At 35.8% G+C, this 21,191-nt stretch overlaps 4 protein-coding genes across 11 annotated transcripts; 3 read left to right on the top strand and 1 right to left on the bottom strand.

Moving 5' to 3' along the window:
- Window positions 1-1,712: 1,712 nt before the first annotated feature.
- On the top strand, window positions 1,713-6,657 carry LOC143446348 (uncharacterized). Of its 2 annotated transcripts, XM_076945943.1 has the most exons (6): window positions 1,715-4,081; window positions 4,645-4,840; window positions 5,038-5,279; window positions 5,462-5,570; window positions 6,104-6,331; window positions 6,517-6,657. In XM_076945943.1, the coding sequence occupies exons 1-5, from the start codon at window positions 4,067-4,069 to the stop codon at window positions 6,283-6,285; spliced, it is 744 nt and encodes a 247-aa protein (XP_076802058.1). In that variant the 5' UTR covers window positions 1,715-4,066; the 3' UTR covers window positions 6,286-6,331; window positions 6,517-6,657. The 2 variants fall into 2 exon arrangements, with proteins under 2 accessions (XP_076802059.1, XP_076802058.1); XM_076945944.1 differs by lacking the exon at window positions 6,517-6,657 and having other exon boundaries at window positions 1,713-4,081; window positions 6,104-6,333.
- A 12-nt stretch (window positions 6,658-6,669) lies between these two features.
- Window positions 6,670-9,268, top strand: LOC143446347 (uncharacterized). 2 transcript variants are annotated; one of them, XR_013113918.1, is made up of 7 exons: window positions 6,670-6,932; window positions 7,114-7,250; window positions 7,396-7,495; window positions 7,611-7,875; window positions 7,957-8,015; window positions 8,083-8,148; window positions 8,234-8,310. XR_013113918.1 is itself a non-coding variant. In XM_076945942.1 (5 exons), exons 2-5 carry the CDS (start codon window positions 7,966-7,968, stop codon window positions 9,129-9,131), a joined length of 876 nt encoding a protein of 291 aa, XP_076802057.1. In that variant the 5' UTR covers window positions 7,735-7,875; window positions 7,957-7,965; the 3' UTR covers window positions 9,132-9,268. The 2 variants fall into 2 exon arrangements, 1 of the variants encoding a protein (XP_076802057.1); XM_076945942.1 differs by lacking the exons at window positions 6,670-6,932; window positions 7,114-7,250; window positions 7,396-7,495 and adding an exon at window positions 8,557-9,268 and having other exon boundaries at window positions 7,735-7,875; window positions 8,234-8,418.
- Window positions 9,269-12,257: 2,989 nt separating this feature from the next.
- Window positions 12,258-20,494, bottom strand: LOC143445834 (uncharacterized). Of its 6 annotated transcripts, XR_013113867.1 has the most exons (9): window positions 20,164-20,348; window positions 15,437-18,216; window positions 15,161-15,287; window positions 14,944-15,076; window positions 14,453-14,616; window positions 14,154-14,313; window positions 13,587-13,658; window positions 13,335-13,508; window positions 12,258-13,172 (listed from the first exon to the last, which is right to left on the bottom strand). XR_013113867.1 is itself a non-coding variant. In XM_076945170.1 (7 exons), the coding sequence occupies exons 1-7, from the start codon at window positions 15,451-15,453 to the stop codon at window positions 13,453-13,455; spliced, it is 729 nt and encodes a 242-aa protein (XP_076801285.1). In that variant the 5' UTR covers window positions 15,454-20,356; the 3' UTR covers window positions 12,258-13,452. The 6 variants fall into 6 exon arrangements, 2 of the variants coding, with proteins under 2 accessions (XP_076801285.1, XP_076801286.1); XR_013113869.1 differs by having other exon boundaries at window positions 15,161-15,265; window positions 15,437-20,494; XR_013113868.1 differs by having other exon boundaries at window positions 13,396-13,508; window positions 15,437-20,492.
- Window positions 16,196-17,530, top strand: LOC143447210 (zinc finger BED domain-containing protein 5-like). Its single transcript, XM_076947195.1, has 3 exons — window positions 16,196-16,289; window positions 16,733-17,080; window positions 17,169-17,530. Exons 1-3 carry the CDS (start codon window positions 16,196-16,198, stop codon window positions 17,528-17,530), a joined length of 804 nt encoding a protein of 267 aa, XP_076803310.1.
- Window positions 20,495-21,191: the final 697 nt, after the last annotated feature.

Genomic DNA, 21,191 nt, shown 5'->3' on the forward strand with positions numbered 1-21,191 from the left:
ATAAATTGGCCGGCGATCAAATTAACCGGCGACAAATTGGCCGTCAAAAGGTCAAAATTCTAATTCACTATCTAGTCGCTATCTAGTCACTATCCAGTATGTGTATTGCAGTCAAGGTTGCCACTCGTAGAGTTTTTTGGCCCCTTGTACGGTGACCCATATTTATAGATTTCTTATTGTTACATGCATTTTCCCGGTTTAGACGAGTTGTTTGATGAGATTATGAAACAATGCGTTGTAGCCTATCCCTATTTTGCAAACCGTGACATATTAGATTTTCTCAGAGGCATCGCCCACAACCTACAATTTGCGCAATAAACTTCCTTGTTTGTCAAATAACAGTTTGTGTAAATTTTAGTGCCCATATTATGTAGTGTCATATGTGTTTTGCAGTGAACGTCTTTTAATGTTGTTGCTCGTATTTCTCGTATTTCCGGAAATATTTCTGTTAATTTCAATAAACGTTTCAATGTGTATTGAAATAAAAAAAAATTTTGTTCCAAACAAAGGAAATAGTTACAAACAAATATTTACATATCATATACTACCATCAACTTAAACACAATAATTCAGCATTTGCACGATCAATTTACCTCCCGGTCAATTTTCATTCCGGTCAGTCTGTTCCCGGTTAATTTCATCGCCGGCCAGTTTATGTCACAGTCAGTTTGTCCGCGGTCAATTTACGTCACGTTCAGTTGACCCCGGTGAGTTTGTTCGCGGCCACTTTCCCGCGGCCATATGTCGTGGAACCGTCATATTGAATGCCTTGCGATATCAAAATAACAAACCCGGATCATAGACATTACATTAACAAACGCTTAATTTAGTGTATATGCTTGGACGCAAAAGAAAAAGAATGATGCGCACCAAACCCTGACAAAAATTTAGCAACACCCTAACAAAACAGTACATACTGTGCTAATTGGGTGTATTGTTGGGGTTGTGAACATTTGTTTATTATTGTTTGATCAATTGTTCGCTAATCTGACTCCATAGATAACGCATTCATTAACTCCTGATAGTCAGCTAAGCATCACGGTACCAGAACCAAACTGTCAATGTCTTTGAATCATCATTTATTATACTCAACGAAACGGTTAATGTTTTCAGAGCACAGAATAAAGCTGCGTTCAGTAGACTGTAAATTAACGACTGTCAATATCAGACTAACGCGTTGAACTCCGTAATACAAATGACGTAATTCGGAAGTAATCAAAACGGGGTCGCGCATACTAAACACGGCCAAAATATAGAACAGCACTTATTCTTAAGCACATGAAATAAAGCACAAGTAACATTATAATATCATCAGATCTGCAAGAGAACTCCGTAGGAATAAAGGCTAATTATGACACTTAGCACAATACATTTCGTCATTAGACATTAGCTTGTTTGTGAATGTTGTCATAGCTTTGAACATAAATTGTAAGCTGCGGCTTATAAAGTTTTTTTGTGATCATTTTTTTTGGCTTACAATCGAGGGCGAGTTATTTTTTTTATCTGGTACTACTTTGTCACCCCATTCGTCTACTATCCGCCCATTAAAATGGGCCAGAGTACGGTAATTTTTTCCCATTGGAATGGTAGGAAGTATGCACTTCTAACTTTAGAGTAAGACGGTTTGCATTTGGAATGGGGAGTCCTTTACTTCGGCAGAAACATGATTCGTGGGAAACCCCATTGCTGAAAGCAGGTAAGGTCGTTCCGGTACCGTACAGCCTGCAGCGGTGTGTGCTGTATAACTATAGCCTAGGCGTAGGCGTTTAGCTTAAAGCTTATGCCATATAACTATAGCCTACGCGTAGGCCTTTAGCTTAAGGCTTATACTGTATAATAGCAGTACCTTACAGATTGCAAGGTTTAGATAAAATTGCCGTAATTTCGCGTATAATAGAATTAACCGGCTATTAAATGTCCAACTTCCGGATCCGGGTAACAAAGGACGAACAGCGAACCAGTAAGTGTGTAACCGAAGGCAACAAGCACAAATAATAGCTTGCCGAGCCTATACGTTTCATTCTTTCAGTTTTCTATACTCTCAAGCACACTTACTCGCAAAATCTGGGTACAAGCATGCTCCATTAAAAAGCGTTTTTGGCTACATCTAATCTCACCTCCGGCAGACCCGGACCTCCGCCTTTTACTGACTAGGCTATCGTATAAGCATATACTTTGTCACGGTTATCACCATAATAGAATCTTAGTTACCGTACTACCACTACTGCGGCCACTGAATGCTGAGCCTGCTCTGCTGGTCAACATATTTGAGAACATGTCTGCCTGTTATCTGTATATATGGTATGGGTAGTCGACAACCGACCTTTGGATTTTGGTTGACTGTACAGTGTTTGGCCTTTTTTACTTAAGGTTTTCTCAAACTTTAGCGGGTTTTTCATGTTTCAGCATTGACTATAGGTTATTCTTGAGACTTTGAGGTATGAGCTATAGCCCCATCTGGAAAGTACGTTGTGCATGCAACTTACGCAAACTTTGGCGTTCATTGAAATCTCAATTCTTTGTTTGTTTATTATGAATGATAGTATGAAGATAACAAAGTTTGGTTTGCACATGAGCGCGTTGATGTCTCTTGCGTATAGGTGCCACACTTTTCACTGTGGGTTATAGCCTATTTTGTTTTCTTTGGTATTTTGTCATCTTTATTGGAAATCACGCATTTTAAACAGGGAGACTTACGGCCAAAAATTAGGATGTATGTTTTAGGCCACGCTAGTATTAAAACTCTAATTATTTTTTGTCACAACCACTTCTTATTCTAATAAATGGACTCGTTTCTATAGCTGTGTACATATTAACTAATATATGTAACTAGTGTAAGTGTTAACATTGGTGTATATATTTTTTCTTGGTGTTCTTTTCTTTTTTGGTGCTTAGCATTTTGTTTTCTCTTAAACTGCTTGGGTTTAATGGCCAGGCTAACTTTCATTGTTGTAAGGTTCGGTACATTGTTGTACGATAAAGTAAAAATGCAAACTTTGCCGTGCACTGAAATCTCAATTCTTTTTGGTTCATTATGCATGATAGCATGAAGATACCAAATTTCGGCTTGTACGTTGGTGTCTCTTGCGTACAGGTGCCACTCTTCCCATTATGGGCTATAACCTATATTGTTTTCTTTGTTTTTGCCTTTATCTTGCTTATCCATGGCTGTATAAGGTTGTATAAGATCATTTTCGAAATATCTGCTAGTAACGGTACAGCACTCGGTACGTAGGCTAGTCGAACATAAATCTCGACACGCCAGTAGCAAGCTGGCTAGATTTTAACACTGTAAAATATACTCTTGCCCAATTCTGTAGACTGCCTTTTTAAGTTGATTGAAGGTTTTACATAGCGATGTTTAAGTTGACATTCACATGTCAGTAAGCGCAGGAAAAATGCCAAGACTTTTAAATGTAGTGCACCTAGCGCTTGACAGCGGCTTTTTTAAAAAATTGTTACTCACGTGTTTCGATGGAAAAATGCTTTTGCTTTTTTATACAAAAAGAGCGTGATCATTTTTTCACTCCCACTCTTTTTAACAATTCCAAGGTATTTTTATTTTGCCGCATTTTGGAAATCAATGACATTGGTAAATTGCATTGTGGTACGTGTGTTTAACTGTAGCCTAATACATGTTGTGAGATTTCATGGAAGCCCATATATTGAAGAACTTTGTTTTTTGTCACATCTGCCACAAATGATTCACAGATAATTAGAGTAGAACCTTTTACAATTATTATTGATGCCCACATTCTTTCATTAAATCCAAGGCTATTATTCACTTTCAAAGCATTTATCATTTAAGTTATAGAAGTAACAGCAATATTTTAATCGTACAAATATTTGTTAGAGGTCTGCATCATAAATTATGCTGTTTTTACCTATTGGCTTTGTTTGATGAACAACCTTTGCACTTACAAGTTGCCAGTACTTACTACTAACAATTTCAATTGACCTGCAGGATAGTAGTTGATTGTGACTTATATGTACTTTATATCTACACACATGTTATGTGTTGATTTTAACATTGTAAAGTTACCCAATATTGGTACACAAAATTGTCATGGCTCCGAAATCGGTAAGTTGGGCATTTGAATAATGCAAAAAAACTTTTTCTGGCTTTTTAAAATGTGTCATAACAAGATATATCTTTTTATCCATACCCTTACATTTATGTTGTGGCTCATTTTTCCCCAGCACACTTTGGCAGTTTATGGTAATTTAGACAAACCATTTTATGTACTGTATTTATCATTTTTCAAGCACAAGGGTAAAACAGTTTTGAATAATATTGTTTTATTTTGGTTTAGTTATTTGGTATGATATATTATCACAATCTTTATCCTCAGAATGAAGAAAGTCTTTGCATGACTTAACTTTCCTCGATTAGGTACTGCGAGCTTGTTTTTTATGCAAGTTCCAATCTACACACACATTTTACATTTGGTTTTTTAATTTGTTTACAAGTTCAGGATTGTTAAAATTGTTTATGGGCTATGGAGAAGGGAAATTTTACAATCGCTTTAAAATGAAAGGTTCACTATGGAAGTAACTTTTGTTTAATTGTGTGAAATCGATATGCTCTATGAAAAACATGTTATTTAGTTCCTGATAATGACATAATTGTTCTATGGTCCACAGAATATTATTCGTCGAGTAAAGGCAAAATACAGTGTTAAGATTAAAGGAAGACGAAAAAGAAGTGTTTCTTTGTTTTGCAAAACCTTTACTCCAGCTCTATCTGCCTCCAATGATAGCCCTTTATTACCCTTAAATACTTCTGAATTAAATGACAGTTCGGCCTCTTACAGTGGATATAATGATTCTTCGACCATTGGTAGGTGATATTGTTTGTAAATTTTTGCTAAAAATGCAACTAACTGTAATCGTTGTGAACAAATGCCTGCTATTGGATTCATTTCTAGAATTTTCAACAAAGAAAAACCTGACATGTAGAGTTTATACTTAATTGCTTAATATGAAGTTAACTGTATTTAGTTACTTTTGTAAATGTATTTTTATTTATTTCATAAGGAAAGCAGTGCTATTCAGAGAAAAGACAAAAACTATCTAAGAATTGGAGGGAATTGGAAAAAAAATTGCTTGTAATTAAGCGACAATCGTACAATCGTATTTCGTCTACCTGTTACCATTGCCACAGAGAAGTAGATGAAATAATAAGATGTTCTGATTGTGGACCTGACCAGTACTTTTGTTTGGATTGTTGGCACACTTGTCATGATGCAGTTTGGTTCCATTCACCAGACATTTGGAAGGTAAAATATGTATTTTGTGAGTCGTTGTGTTGAATTGAAATTTCTACTTCATAAACGTTTAAGCATATAGATCATGTACTTTACAATGTACAAAGTTAATAATATTTTATATGTACAGTATGAACCAGACCCACTATGGTACAATCAAGTTTGTTAAATTTACATTTCTACATGATATATAGGGAAAAATGTTTTGTAAGATGCCACTTGAACCACGTACTATGAAGCGCTCTGATAAACATCGGTGTAACAGCCAGTATACCAAGCATTTGACAGTTGTCAACAACCAAGGTGTGTTTTAGCTTCATAATGGACATTTTTTTTTTATAAAACTAGTTACTGAATTTTTTTTAAATGTGTTAGGTTCCCCTTTGTCATAGAGGCCTCAGCTTCATTTTGATGTTTTGCGCCATTGGCACCAAGTGTTTCTTAGCCAAAACTTTACATTAAATGCGATAGGGTGTTCAGGAAAGTTTTCAGTTATTAGTTCGATTTGAAACAAATAAAACAATTTCTGAATTCGTTTATTTCATTGTTTTAAATTTTCTTTTTATGTGTTTTATGTTCATTCTATTGTAAAGACATATGCAGAAAATAATGTTTGTTAAGCTATAAGGCTTTTTAATATACGTTATAAGACGTTTTAATGTGAGTAAGCCCAAGAAGCAATTGTTTCTGTTCCTGTAATATAAAAGCTCTATCCTAAACGTTTAATCGTAATCAAAAATGACAAATATATAAACCACTACCTTGTACTTTTGAAATGTTGTAATGTTGTCCAGTAATTGACATCAATACTTTTGATTTTTTTCTGAAAATTCTAGGCATTCAGCATGATGTTTTAGTTGAATTTTGCGGTTGTTATTCTGAAGGAGAAACCTTGCTTCGATCTAATTTATGGCCTTGTTCTCCTACATCTCCTCAAGTTGCAGTTTCCATAGAAACTTTTAGAACTACTTCGAGTGTTGTGTTTGGAAAAACATGTTTCGACAGAGGGGTTTTGTAATGCGTTGGAATATCGATACCATCGAGCACCAGGTCAAAAAGCAAAAGTATGTATGATTTTTTTGAATACTTGTTCCAAGAAGGCACTTACCTGACTAAAGGTAAAAGGTTCAAGTGCAAATTAAACAGCATATTTTGGCAATAAGGACTTGTTATAAATAAATTTGTACTTGTAGGTTTATTTTGTAATCATTTGGTATTTAAGTTCCAATAGTTTTCACTGTTTTTGAAGGTGAAAAAACTTTCAAGGATACTGTTGCAAGAAGTGTTTGAAGCATACAGACATCATGTTTATCAATTGCAGCATATGCAGGACTTAAATGCGGGTTACTGTATATCAGGAATTGATTCAGGGGCAGTTTGTCCAGCATGTGAAGGGGTTTGTTTGACTCTGATATTCATCAGCTTAAGTTCCTGCTATTAATAATTGAAAAAACACATTTTTTGTGCGTAATGTATGTTTGTTGCATTGTGCAGAGTGTTGCAAACAACAACTTATACTGTTTCGATGGAAACTTTGGCTTGGTGAGGCGCAAAACTGCCGGCATACAGAGTGCCTTCCCTCGGCACCAGGAACGATTTTTTTGCAACCAAGTTGAAGTTGACAAATTTATGAATGATTACAGTGAACAAGAGACAAAATTGTTTGTATGTATTTACAGCACAAAATTGAGTCTTAAACGGTTCATTATTGCTAAGATTAAGCCTTGGTTTGGTATTATATATCAGGTGATAACAATTTGCCCATATTGAATGGAATGGAATTCCATGGAATATTTGAAAAAGTGTATATATTTGATAGTTTTAGTTGCTAAAATGCTATTCAAAGGATTGTAGTAACTTTCAAGCTGGGAGTTTGATTCGTTCCAAGAAAAAAAGTACGAAATTGGATGTAAAAGGGGTGTTTGGTGCTTGTTGCCGACATGAGTTTCCTAAAATGTTCTTGGATATGAAACATGGAGAAAGGTGGTTAAATTTGCAATAATTACATATGATAATTTAAAATGTACTAAGTTTGATACATGTTTTGCTGGTGTACATTATCTTATGCACCGTTAAGAAGGCATATGGTTCAAAAAATAAGATTTCTCTGATTTTATTATGATGTTAGGTTGGGTTATGCAGTATGGATTCTAAATCAGCTGTTGTCTTCCAATAAAAATCTCAAGATTTGTTATGACATTGCTTGCAAACTGAAATCACACTTACAGGTTGATTTAAAAAGTTTACCTTTAAAGTAAATGAATTTGTTATGAAAATCTGCCTTCTTTTTGTCATTAGTGTAACGCATATTTTTATTGAACTACGCTTTCTTTTTGTCTGCAGATAAGAAAACAGCATCATATTTTGCATCGTGTTGATTTTGCAGTTCCGGTTTTTCATGGTTATGGCCACAAATTAAGTTGCCAGTTGCAGTTTAGCCCTAGGCAACTGGAAGGGTTTGGGCTGACTGATGGTGAAGCCATGGAGAGACTGTGGTCTTATTTAAGAAAATTCAACTGTATTACAAAGGAGATGAAGCCAGAGCATCGAACCGACCTTTTGACTGATGCATTAATTCATTTTGGTTGTAGGCTCAAAAAAAAATTCGGTGAGAGTTTTATAGCTATGTGTTTTATATTTGCATTCATCCTTATTTGGTTCTTTTTACAAATATAAAATTTGAATACAGGCTTACTGTATGCCAACTGAACAGTATGCTCTCGATCTAAAAAATTACTACAAACGCATGTAAGTATCTATGCGCTACCAAGTTCGTCCCAAAAGGTGTTAATTTAAAAACATATAAACCTTTTAGAGATCTTGTAAACAACATCACTGACAGCGAAAACGACCTAACAGAGCACCAAAGTGCAATTGCGAAGTACGTTTGCTTTATTGATTTGCTACTGTGGGTTATGAATATTGAAACGTCGTCAAATATATGTCTCTTGCTATTATTTGTGCAGACTTGATAAGGAGCTAACTATTGTGGAGAGAAAGCTTGGCATATCGCGTTGGGATGCTTCGGATGAAATCTTTATTCAAACTATTACTGTTGCCGCTGAAAACAAGCGGCAGGAAATAACCCAAAAAATTTTAAACTTCAATGTGGAAAAAACGTTTTTGAGTAGCTTGGTCAAAAAATATCCAGGTGGATGATTATTGTTATCTGTTTTTGATCATAGTTTGAAATTGTAAGGAAGCTGTTGCATTTTAATTGTTCAAATAAATTTTTTCAATGTGTGATAAACGTTTAACGCCTTTTTTACTGTTTGTTTATACTTTATAGTCGGACAAGCAATCGTTAACCGGTTGATGACAAACATCCGAAAAATTAATCGAAATCTCCGCAAACTGATTGTACAATACAATGAAATGGAAGACTATCCAGTATTACACCAGCCTAGGACACGGACTTTGGAAGATTTTGGAAAATCCAATTCTTGTCCAACCTCACTGGACAAGCAAAGGACGGATTGCTACAATTTGCTTCAACGATGTAAAGAGGAAATTGAGCTTGTCAAGCAAGATATGCTGGGCACGTTATTTTATTATCAACGACAGGTTGACATTCTACATGGCACTGTTTGTAAAATCCCAGTTGAACTGAAAGCATACGTTTGTACGCTGCAAGCATTTAAGGAAATGGAGTTAATAGACGTTTGGTCTTATTTTGAGAAAATAGTAGATTTCCAGCCGCACACCCCCTTGCTCAGGGATTTATTAAATATGACTTGTATGAATACCTTCAATGCCAGTGATGATGACGACGATGAGACACCATCTGAGGACTTAAATCACTTAATTTCCTTAATGGATAATAGCGATTATGACGACGACGATGACGATGACGAAGACTTGTAAACATATTGTGTGTGGAATTTTTATGTTTTCCACGAATTGTTTGAGCTGATGTACTAAATACTTTATTCTGCATTTACTAATATCTGTGCAGCGAGCTACGATGCCAATAATGGGAATAAATGAAATGAAATATGGTATACAGCGCTTTGTTAATTATCGTGATAATCCACGTTTGCGCATGAATTATTAAAAACACATTCACTAGCTGTATCTTTCTTTTAACTTCAAAATAGTTATAGCTTTCCTCAACCACATGCCACCAAATTTGCTGTCGCCAAACTCTAGACATAGGCAGTAAGCATCCAGCTTGCGCACGTCAAGTACCTTTTGATAAAGCACTTTGATTAGATGATGGTATTGGAAATTTTGAATCGGACAAAGAAAATTATACTTCAATCTGTTTATTAATTAACTTGTAAATTTTCAACACTCATTACACAACTACTTCGGATATTTACTGAAGATCGTTTTTTACGTATTTTCAAGATGAACTGGAGACTGGAACCAGTTACAGCATTGAAGCAATTTTCATTCATCAGTTGCTTGAACACACCACCTGCTCGTCTGCTTAACTTCGCTTTTTCAACTTATGTTTTATGGATTTAACTAATTATAGGTTCAGTGGCCGGCCGTGCCCCAGTTGTTACCAGAATATATTTCTCTTGGGCACGTTTTAAGCCTTTTCGGCTTTGTCACTTTCCTGTTCATTGATGCGTGTTAGTAACAACTGGCTTGATTTTTCGTCCCCACCCCGCTTTTGGCGAAAAATAAAATGATTGGTTGATTGATTGATAGCCTCGGAATTACCCTAGCAGTTGGCGTGTTTGGATTTCCTATGTCGCTTGCATAATTAAACTAAAAATTGCGATAAAAATCGGAGTTTTAGTCAAAAAATTGCAGTGTCAATTTTAAGCTTAGCTATGTCAAAAAAGTTTGAATCATAGTTTTTTGATGGCATTCTGTGGAATGAATGTATGCAAAATTTCAGAGAGCCCCATGGAAGACTTTTCAAGTAATCAGTTTTTTAGTTAATACGCTGTATAAAAAAACAAACAGGAATTTTATAGCATTTTTGTGTTAGACGCCTCCTTAACCTACTCTCGCATAAGATTTGCCTTGATGGGTACCATATACTGAAGGGGATCCATATAGGAAGAAATTTCATCACAGTATTTAATAAACAAAAGCTTTCAGTTAGCACAGGTCATGCAAACAATGTAGACAATAACAAAGTCTATGACGATACCCTATATGTAAGCGAATAAATTTATAAATTATCGCTATAAGTTTATTATTATTTCTTCAAATAAATTATCGGGTTCGATCAGGCCCGTTTACAATTCTGGGGCCAATTATAATTATTTGCAAACTATATTTATTCTCATGTTTCGATAAAGGAAGCATACATAGTCGGTATTAGGAATCGGTATAGTAAGTATTGCTTACGGTGTGCATGAATAACATCTGCATAGTGTGTAAATTTTGCAATTGGCTTCTTTTCGATCAATAATAATTAATTGGTAGGGATGGGCCAACACGAACCCAAGCCCGCCATAGATTCGCCGAATATCTCCTGTGTAGGAGATTCGGGCGAACACGAATCCTAATGATGGCTAACCTAATTACTATGCTACTTAAAAATTTATCGACTTGCAATGATCTATTTTCCTGGCTCAACCAGAGTCAACATTTCTTACCAAAAATCATTTTCTTAAGAAATTTACTTTTCAAATCGCCATTTAATCATTAATTTTTAGTAATTACGTCACGTTACAAGCAAGATTTGGCGACTTTTTGATGGAATTTTATCATTTGGTGCTGATATAGGAACAGATTGGGGATTCGAATGACAATGACAATGACGTACTAATGACAAGGTCCCCTAGAATTGGTGACGGTACGTTTTTGAGCATATACTGCGTTGTGAAATAAATGTTCAACACAACCATACACAACTGCTATTTCGTGTAGTCCCATCTGTCACGAGACCATGAACAGTTAGCTGTTATGTGTTGCACCAACTATGACAGAATCAAGGAAACTTTCCGATTCACATTTACAAACAAAGCAAAACTTTTAATTTTCAAGTGTTAACCAAAAATATGGGCTGCTAAGAACAGGGATTACGGTCAAGTGTTTATGTGACGTCCATCACTGCGCGTCCGGCAAACAGAAAAATCGAGGCGGAAAAGGTTAGCTATTTGTCACATTGGTCAGGACGTCAGAAATATTTACAATTCCTGGAGTTTGACTGACGAACATAAAGGCATCATGAAAACCTTGCTAGGTAAGCTGGAATAGTATTGTAGCCTGAAACGCAACATCACAGTGGAAAGGCACAAATTTTCCACAAGTAACCCCACGAGTCTGTGGGCGAGTACGCTACAGACCTAATGCTCCTAGCACGTTCTTGCGAGTTTAGCACACTGTGCAGCGGCATCATAATAGACAGAATAACATGCCGGATTACTCCAACGTTTCTTGAGGGAAAAGCTGTTACGAGAACCAAACTTAAATCTGGAGATCGCTGTCTACTCCTTGTTCGCGCAAACAAAATGTTCAAACGTCAACTAAAATCGATGACCTAAAGTGATCAAACGACGAGCGTCGAAGCTTTCTAGGTTAAGAGACAAAACAAAGCTGTCAAGTTTAGGGAGAAACGTTAAGTTAAGTTTCAAATTGTCATTGGCAACGTGACGCTTAAAAACACGAAAAATTACCTGTATTGATCGGGGCAAACATGGTTTAGCTGCTGCAAGCTTACATTCACGTGTTACTATATGATGTCTCGTAGAATGACCTCTTTATGACGATGTCGTTGCCTATGCAGCAAACATAACTTGGTGGAAATTCCAACGTATGCAATACCACGCACAGCGCGTGACGTCATGATAAATACGTAATTGCTAATGATGGAATAGTTACTGCAGAGGTTATAATTTTGTTAAACAGCCACAGAATAACTGATTCCCAGATAACTGCAATGTGGTATTTGAAAACTTTCCCACCCCTGCTCTATTTCTTGTGCAAAGTATACAGTTACAGTATTACAGTTGTTTCGAGTCACCAGTTTTACAAAAATATTTGTTAAGAAGATACCAATTGGTCAGCAACACACACCAAAAACACCACAGTACTTTGTTTATTTGGAACTAGACAGCGAACGTTGAAAGTGCAAGAAAGAAAGCTGCGATAACGAATTTTTCAAACGACCTACACAAAATACAGCTGCAAAACTGGCAACAAATTTAGGCAAAGGCACTATTACAAAAGAACTGAAGACGTGTAGCAACAAAAAATACTAAACGCACATTAACAGCAAAATATTGCATAACAACATGAGGCAAAGCGGATATCATTAATTTATCAGCAAAGTTCGCTACTGTATTCCATGCAACTGGTAGACAGCGAAGAATACAGTAAAAGAAAGTAAAGCAAAAAATGAATAAAAAAATACAAAAAATGAGAAATGCGAAGCGCCCGATATAATCTAACAAAGCAAACACCAGAGGTGGGCAGTGCGGCGGATCTATGGTATCGCAATACATTTTCAGTTTATTTAAAAATACTTTATTCGGTTCCGATACTCTTAAAGTAATTATTTCAAGGTTTTGAAATCATGTTGATCAAACCTTAATACCCATTTTAGCGCTCTCAATTGTTCTTTGTTCTGAGTGACGTCACTTATGTTCTGAACTGGAGTAATCTGTGGCGGAGTATAAATAGAGGCAAGCATTCCATTTGCAACAGGATCCTCTATATAAAAAGTACCGATGCAGAGTGCCAAACTACTCTTTTGCAACACGACTTTGAACATGTACGGTTTGCTAACACTGGTTTCTGGGTTTGTACGTATATCACGTGTAGTTGCTTACATCCCTCAGTATTGCACTGTAATAGCAGAGTTAATAATAATCGCTTTGTTCTTTCAAAGTACCGACCACCCACCTCTGGCAATGAAACATCATTATATGAATTGTTACAGTTTAACCTTCTAACACTACCACTTCAAGCATATCTTTGTCACTCTCTGGTGCAGACCTACCAATTATAAAAGAATAGTATAATACCGAATATAATACCAGTATCCCAAGATACATAAAAACAAGATACACTACCACTGCATCAGCTTAAGATATACTGCATCTATGACAAACAAATAAAAACAGACAAATATAACATACAACAAAGCCGAAACCACACCTGTTGATAACTACTTTAAGCTGGTTCCTACAACTGATAATATCTTTGCATATGCACGCACCATACGCTGCTGGGTTTTTTAAAAAAACTCCTGATGGCAGGCCAAGCATGCTTATGCCTAATTCATTAAGTTTGGAATATGGCAGCCGCTGGTTGTTTTTTTCACAGCTTCTGCTAAAGAATTTAATAAATAACACTACAATTATTTCATAATAACTGTAAAACTAAAACAATACAAAAGAAAAAACTTACAATATTTCTCATTAAATATTGCTCTGACTTCTTTTTTTAGGATTTTCAAACTTCTAGAAGTGGATGGTTTGTCTAAAATATCCCAAAAAAAATTGAACACAATTATTAATGACAACACATCAATCGCAGCTATGTAAAATCTGTCTGATAAAAATGCTCCAAAAATGCAATAAGTTTACTTCACAGTTGAAATATGGTTTTAATATATACTATAAATGAGACTAAAAACAGACTGAAACTGTCAATAACTGCCATAGTTAAGCAAGTAATTTCTGAAAGTCTTTCATTTTTTCAAATTCTTTCTGTAGATACGATCAATTTTTAGTACCGCAAATATCTCAGTTCCTGAACAGTGACCTTTCATTTTTAAGCTTCAATTTTAAATCAAAATGTCAAATGTAATAATGCAATTGCAGTAGAGCAATGTTAAGTTGCTAATATAGTTGGTTAAACCTGCTTTAACAGAAAATCGTCGATCAAAGTAATGGTATCATCCTGGTAATAGGCTTTCCTAATATTTGTTGATCCTAATAGTTAAATGACAAAAAGGACATATTTCATACATACCACTTAGAAAGGTAGCAAGATGGTTTTCATTTATGAAAGCTTCTTGAAAAGATGTACCACTAAAAAAATGAGTGGCTGTTTTGCAAGCAAAAAAATCAAACAACCCATCCTTGTAAATAGCACCACCAGCTACATAACCAACTTGTTCCAACTTTAAACACTACACAAAATAAACTAAGTTGCATGTAACTTTTGAATATTTTATTAGAAAACAAACATATATATAATTTATATTTCTACTTCTTTACCCATTTTTGTTATAACAAGAACTGAAGTACTTTGCAGTAGTGTTTACTCACAGCATTATCTATAATCTTTAACTGACGGTTTTTTAGATGCTTGATTCGTTTTTCGGTGATTGGAGCAAGCCTTTCTGCCGAAGTTGCCTTTTGACCTTCTTTTTCCCAAAACTTCTTTTTCTCATCACTCAGTTGTTTCCATTTTGTTGCCCATTGTCTAAAACCTTAAATTAAACTGCAAATAAACTTTTGCAAAGAAAACCAGACAGAGTAATTAAACAATTGAAACAAGAAACACTATTCTGGAGAAAAATGGCAAGCCAAACTATTCAGGGGGGATGAAAACTAGAAAAATTGACAGCAGTTGTTTTTTTCAATACCATGTAGCTGTGACGCTACTTAGAAGAAATAGCACATGCAAATGTTAAATCATAATTGATAAGCAACACAATTACGAAATATATGCTGTTCATTAGTTATAGACTACACAATTATGCAAATTTTTCTATTTCTGTTGCAATTTTTAACACAATCTAAAGAAAACAATGTACCAATTCCGTCCTTTTTAAGAGAAGAAGAATACAGGTTATACCCTGACACTCTTCTTTTGCAAGAGATATTTTTAAGTTTTCCCAGGGTACTAGCGCTGGTGGAATTTTTTGTCCACGTATCTTTTATCCAGACCTAAAATACAAAAAAATGTTCTTCCAAATTGAACGATGATTTATTAAACCTTTCTAGGTTTTACTAAGATTAACCTTTTTGTACCTTCACTTGATTCTCCGTCAAATGTGCTGAAACAGCGGCTTCAGCAACCCTGGGATCTGAAAGATCTCGCATTCCTTGTTGCCAATACTCAGTCAGTAGCTCTACCTGAGTAGCCAGCAAATCGAGTCTATTACAATATCATACAACCTTAACCAAAGAAAACGTTGGATGACTGGACTACAAATTCAAACTACTCTGCAAATGTAATTCTTGCTTACATGTATACAAGTTACGCTAAAACATATAAGAATACATTTGTGTGAGCATCATGCTTACCTCTGTCTTTTAGGCATTTCACTTTTGAAAAACTAAGTAAAACCTAAAAATTAAACTAAATACAGCATACACCTAAAACATTCACATTATTATTAAATTCAGTTTTTTTAGAAGTTAACACTTTAAATACTGTACAACAGGGTCTCATGACTAATTTATTTTCTTCAGAGTGTATAGACTTACACAGTATACATTGTTAGTGTTACAATTTGTAGCAAACAACATGGTTTCATCTGGCAAACACACTAACTATTCACTGTGTAAGTACTCCGAATGTAATACCTCCAAAGCTACAGTAATGATGGGAGTTTCTAATACTACCAAATTCTACCATTTGTAGTTTAAGGCATGGAGAATTTTAAACAATCTTACTGCTTGTCAGCTCAATCCCCTGCATGCGTAAATTATGGGTAAACTTCTGCAAAGACGGTAATAATGTTAAGATGGAATGAAAACACTGATATACTGCCATGCAGACAAGAAACTGACATTCTTGTCACCATTATAGTACAATACGTAGGCTCAGCAAGACACCTACGGGCCCCTTAGGCAACTTTCTGTGATAGGCCCATGTAAGGAAAATATCCCTTTTAAAACTAGTGTTTCTTTATTACCTGATATCATACTAATTTCAAAAGCGAATTAAAAAACACATCAATTGTATTGAAGCACACATCACAAAATGTATCATCAAAAAATCATTAAATGTAATTGAAACACACATCACAAAAAGCAACACGCTGCAAGGTCAATTTTAATATGGTACCGGACTATCAATCCGAGGACCCAGAAGTCTTCATATCACTTACACTAGACAATGATTTCTACTGGCTCGGCTACCTTACTATTCTGCGTACACTGTTATACTTTGACTTGCTATTTGTTCTGCCCAAATTCGAAACTATTCACCAGAATCATTGCAAATGAGAAAACATTTTTTATGTCTTGCTCAGGAACATTTCAACAGTAGAGTCACTACGAATAAAGCAGGGATTCACACCATTGCAAGGTTGGCGCTCTAATCACTCAGCTACTGTGTCAACATAGCCTACAACCGGGGGTTCAAATGGCGGATCTCGATCTGGATCTTTTCAACTTTTTGTGTGGATCTTCCAATGTAGTCTTGAAAAAAAAAACTTTTTACAGTATTTTCATGTGGATACCAATTGTCAGCGTTGAAATTAATTTTTGGACTTTTTAATAGCATAAAATTATATGTATTCTCATACTTTTAGTGTAAATAAATATTGAACAAAAAAAATATTTTTAAGCACCGGCAACTAAGGAACTTTCTAGATCAGCATAACGCTGAATTTTGTGACGTACTCACGCATAATAACAAGAGATGGCTAAGTAAGGGCAATGCTTTGAAAAGGCTGTGGGAAATTCGTAAAGAGCTGGTCATGTTTTTGAATGACAAGGGTCAAACTAGTACTCTGCTTGAAGGTACCAATCTATGTAACTTTGCTTTTCTCGCTGACCGTTTTACCCATCTAAATACTCTGAACTTGAAGCTCCAGGGCAAGGGGCATACTATCATTCAACTGTGGCCAGAAATCTTTCAAGCAACAGCTGTTGCTATTCGTTTCAACTATCACCAAAGACATGCTCCACTTTCCATGCTTGAAAGTGCAAGTACAAGAAGTTAGCTGTGATAATGATTTGTCATGTTTTGTCAAATTTGGACACCGAGTTTTGTAACAGGAATTTTATGAAATCAGTTCAGTTATAGAGCTAATCTCTCATCCACTGTCTGCTGATGTTGATGACATTTGGAAAACCCAACTTTCCACTGAATATGCATTGGTGGTGTCTAAAATGCAGGTAGAACTGTGTAATCTTATAGGAGATGAGATTTGTATCGCAGATCCAAATGTGTTTTGGTTATCACTTGAAACCTTGGAAAGGTATCCAGTTATAACCAGGCTGGCTAGAAGGGTCCTTACTTGCTTCGCTTCTACGTACCTTTGCAAGCATAGAACGAGGCTCACAAATGCTCATTTTCATGAGCTTTTGAGGATATCAGTAAGTGACAGAAAGCCCCCATTCGATGCTATTGTGAGATCTAAACCAACTCATCATTTTTCTCACTGAACAAATCTTGCAACTGTAGCACACTTCTTTTGATTTTTACAAAGTTATTAATATGTTGTAGGGTTAATTTACATAAATAAAACACCATAAAAATTTAAGCATGTCCAATATGTTTACTATTCGTATTTAGTGAAGCATCATGTTGTCAGGTTTGGCTGTGGTGGATCATGGCAGAAATCATTTGAACACCCCTGGCCAACAACATTTCGTTCTACATCTACAGTATTTCTTGCTAAGTTTACGCATTACTTATTCTATTACAGAGCCTGTGGATGATAGCAACATTTATCTGAAACCAAAATACAAATATGAAATCAAATTACAGATACTGTATTTTCAGTAGGTCAAAACAGTACCACCTTAATTACCATAAAAAATTATAATTTTTTATCAACCTGCCTTGTACTAATCTAACATTATTAATTAACAACATAACTTAGCGTTGAAACAAGAAACGGAAGTTGGGTTGAGCATTTAAAAAGTGTCGGTCAGGTTTTAGGACAAAGTATTTAAAAGAGAATCATAAGCTTACTACACGTAAGTACAGTAGGACCTCGTTAATCCGGACCACATTGTTTCGTCATAAAATGTCGGGTTAGCGGGGTCTCCGGATTATCGGAAACTGTAAAACCAATCAATCTTGCAAATGTACCATCGTGTTCCAGAATGCGGCAAAATGAAAATACCTTTAAATTGTTAAAAAGAGTGGGAGTGAAAAATTGATCACATTTTTTTGTATAAAAAAGCAAAAGCATTTTTTCATCGAAACGCATGAGTAACACTTTTTTAAAAAAGCCGCTGTCAAGCGCTAGGTGCACTCCATTTATCAGTCTTAGCATTTTTCCTGCGCTTACTGACATGTGAATGTCAACTTAAACATCGCTATGTAAAACCTTCAATCAACTTAAAAAGGCAGTCTACAGAATTTGGCAAGAGCACACTGAAGTGCGGTTATAATTATATTCAGTAGTACACTTCAGGTATGTTGAACACATTTATATGAACTTAGCTGAATTTTCAAAGCATTTAATCATTTGTGAACACCGTTTTTATGCATTTTTACAGGCATTATTGCAATTTTTTTTCTCGCAGACACGGGCCTGCTAAAGCATCAACAAGAACACCTGGCAGCCTAAAAGTGCGCACGATTGCAAAGTTTGGATTTGCACTGATTTGAAATTTCAGTGTACAAAAAAATTTTTTTTATCTTATCATACTATATATTTATATTTCACCATTGACTGTGCGGAGCAATGAATATTGTGCTAACTTCGTTGTAGACTGGTCAAACAAGAATATGCTCACAAATAAACAACAAACGGAAAAATGTGGCAAAGCCCGGAGAGCTTGAAATACGCCACAAGTAAACTACAGTGGTGATACAACAATGAAACGTCAGCACGGCTATTAAACCCAAGCAGTTTAAGAGAAAACAAAATGCTAAGCACCAAAAAAGAAAAGAACACCAAGAAAAAATATATACACCAATGTTAACACTTACACTAGTTACATATATTAGTTAATATGTACACAGCTATAGAAACGAGTCCATTTATTAGACTAAGAAGTGGTTGTGACAAAAAATAATTAGAGTTTTAATACTAGCGTGGCCTAAAACATACATCCTAATTTTTGGCCGTAAGTCTCCCTGTTTAAAATGCGTGATTTCCAATAAAGATGACAAAATACCAAAGAAAACAAAATAGGCTATAACCCACAGTGAAAAGTGTGGCACCTATACGCAAGAGACATCAACGCGCTCATGTGCAAACCAAACTTTGTTATCTTCATACTATCATTCATAATAAACAAACAAAGAATTGAGATTTCAATGAACGCCAAAGTTTGCGTAAGTTGCATGCACAACGTACTTTCCGGATGGGGCTATAGCTCATACCTCAAAGTCTCAAGAATAACCTATAGTCAATGCTGAAACATGAAAAACCCGCTAAAGTTTGAGAAAACCTTAAGTAAAAAAGGCCAAACACTGTACAGTCAACCAAAATCCAAAGGTCGGTTGTCGACTACCCATAAAATATATACAGATCACAGGCAGACATGTTCTCAAATATGTTGACCAGCAGAGCAGGCTCAGCATTCAGTGGCCGCAGTAGTGGTAGTACGGTAACTAAGATTCTATTATGGTGATAACCGTGACAAAGTATATGCTTATACGATAGCCTAGTCAGTAAAAGGCGGAGGTCCGGGTCTGCCGGAGGTGAGATTAGATGTAGCCAAAAACGCTTTTTAATGGAGCATGCTTGTACCCAGATTTTGCGAGTAAGTGTGCTTGAGAGTATAGAAAACTGAAAGAATGAAACGTATAGGCTCGGCAAGCTATTATTTGTGCTTGTTGCCTTCGGTTACACACTTACTGGTTCGCTGTTCGTCCTTTGTTACCCGGATCCGGAAGTTGGACATTTAATAGCCGGTTAATTCTATTATACGCGAAATTACGGCAATTTTATCTAAACCTTGCAATCTGTAAGGTACTGCTATTATACAGTATAAGCCTTAAGCTAAAGGCCTACGCGTAGGCTATAGTTATATGGCATAAGCTTTAAGCTAAACGCCTAGGCTATAGTTATACAGCACACACCGCTGCAGGCTGTACGGTACCGGAACGACCTTACCTGCTTTCAGCAATGGGGTTTCCCACGAATCATGTTTCTGCCGAAGTAAAGGACTCCCCATTCCAAATGCAAACCGTCTTACTCTAAAGTTAGAAGTGCATACTTCCTACCATTCCAATGGGAAAAAATTACCGTACTCTGGCCCATTTTAATGGGCGTACAGCAGACGAATGGGGTGACTTTGTTGATTACTGTACACTTCATCGATATTAATCTCTTTCTTGTACAGTATTTTCATTTTGGTATCTAAAGCTATTTGCCTTTCTCACAAAATAGATCAACTCACGAGGAATCGAGGAAGAAGCAATAAATCAGAAATCTTTCCCAGTTTTCTTAGTTCCTCCCCATTTCCTCCACTGGTTAAAATTTCTCCACCAAAAACCTTCTTCCTTGGAAAACCATTGTTCCAGCTGCTGCTGCAAAACGATCTTTTTTATTTTTACAACGTTTCACGTAATGTTTAAGCTAAGCCAAAATTTCAATGTCTGGGACTTCGTGAATTCAGTTTTAAACTTGTTTTGATTCATGTTTAAGATTTAGTTATAGCAACGTTGTTATGAATTGTTGGATGTGCTTCCAGTGCACCGAGAACACAGCACATTTTTCAAGCAGGGTGACAGCTGGGCCTTATCGATTTATATAAAGCTTGTAAATCAATACTAAATTGTAATGCATGCTTTGTAATATCTTTAAATGCTGTACAGTCTGACGGTCATGAAGGCAGCAATGTGGTAGGCTATTATTGGCTATATTATTGCTATCATTACAATATGGGGCCTAGCCTAATATACAAATGCACAACCAGACGATGTCACAATTTGAGCAGCTGGGTTCTAGTATACAAAGGCATCCTGTGGCTGTGCACTTGTATACTAGACCCCAGCTGCTCTAGTTGTGACGTTATCTGGTTGTGGACTTGTATACTAGGTTCCATGTTGTCCAACTTTTGCAACATATCCTAAGCGCTTTTTAACTCATAAAATAATAGAGGTCTAGTATAGCAAGTGCATAACCTGATGTCAGCAGTC

This window comes from Clavelina lepadiformis, chromosome 2 (genome assembly GCF_947623445.1).
Source record: "Clavelina lepadiformis chromosome 2, kaClaLepa1.1, whole genome shotgun sequence".
NCBI classification, from domain to species: Eukaryota; Metazoa; Chordata; class Ascidiacea; order Aplousobranchia; family Clavelinidae; genus Clavelina; species Clavelina lepadiformis.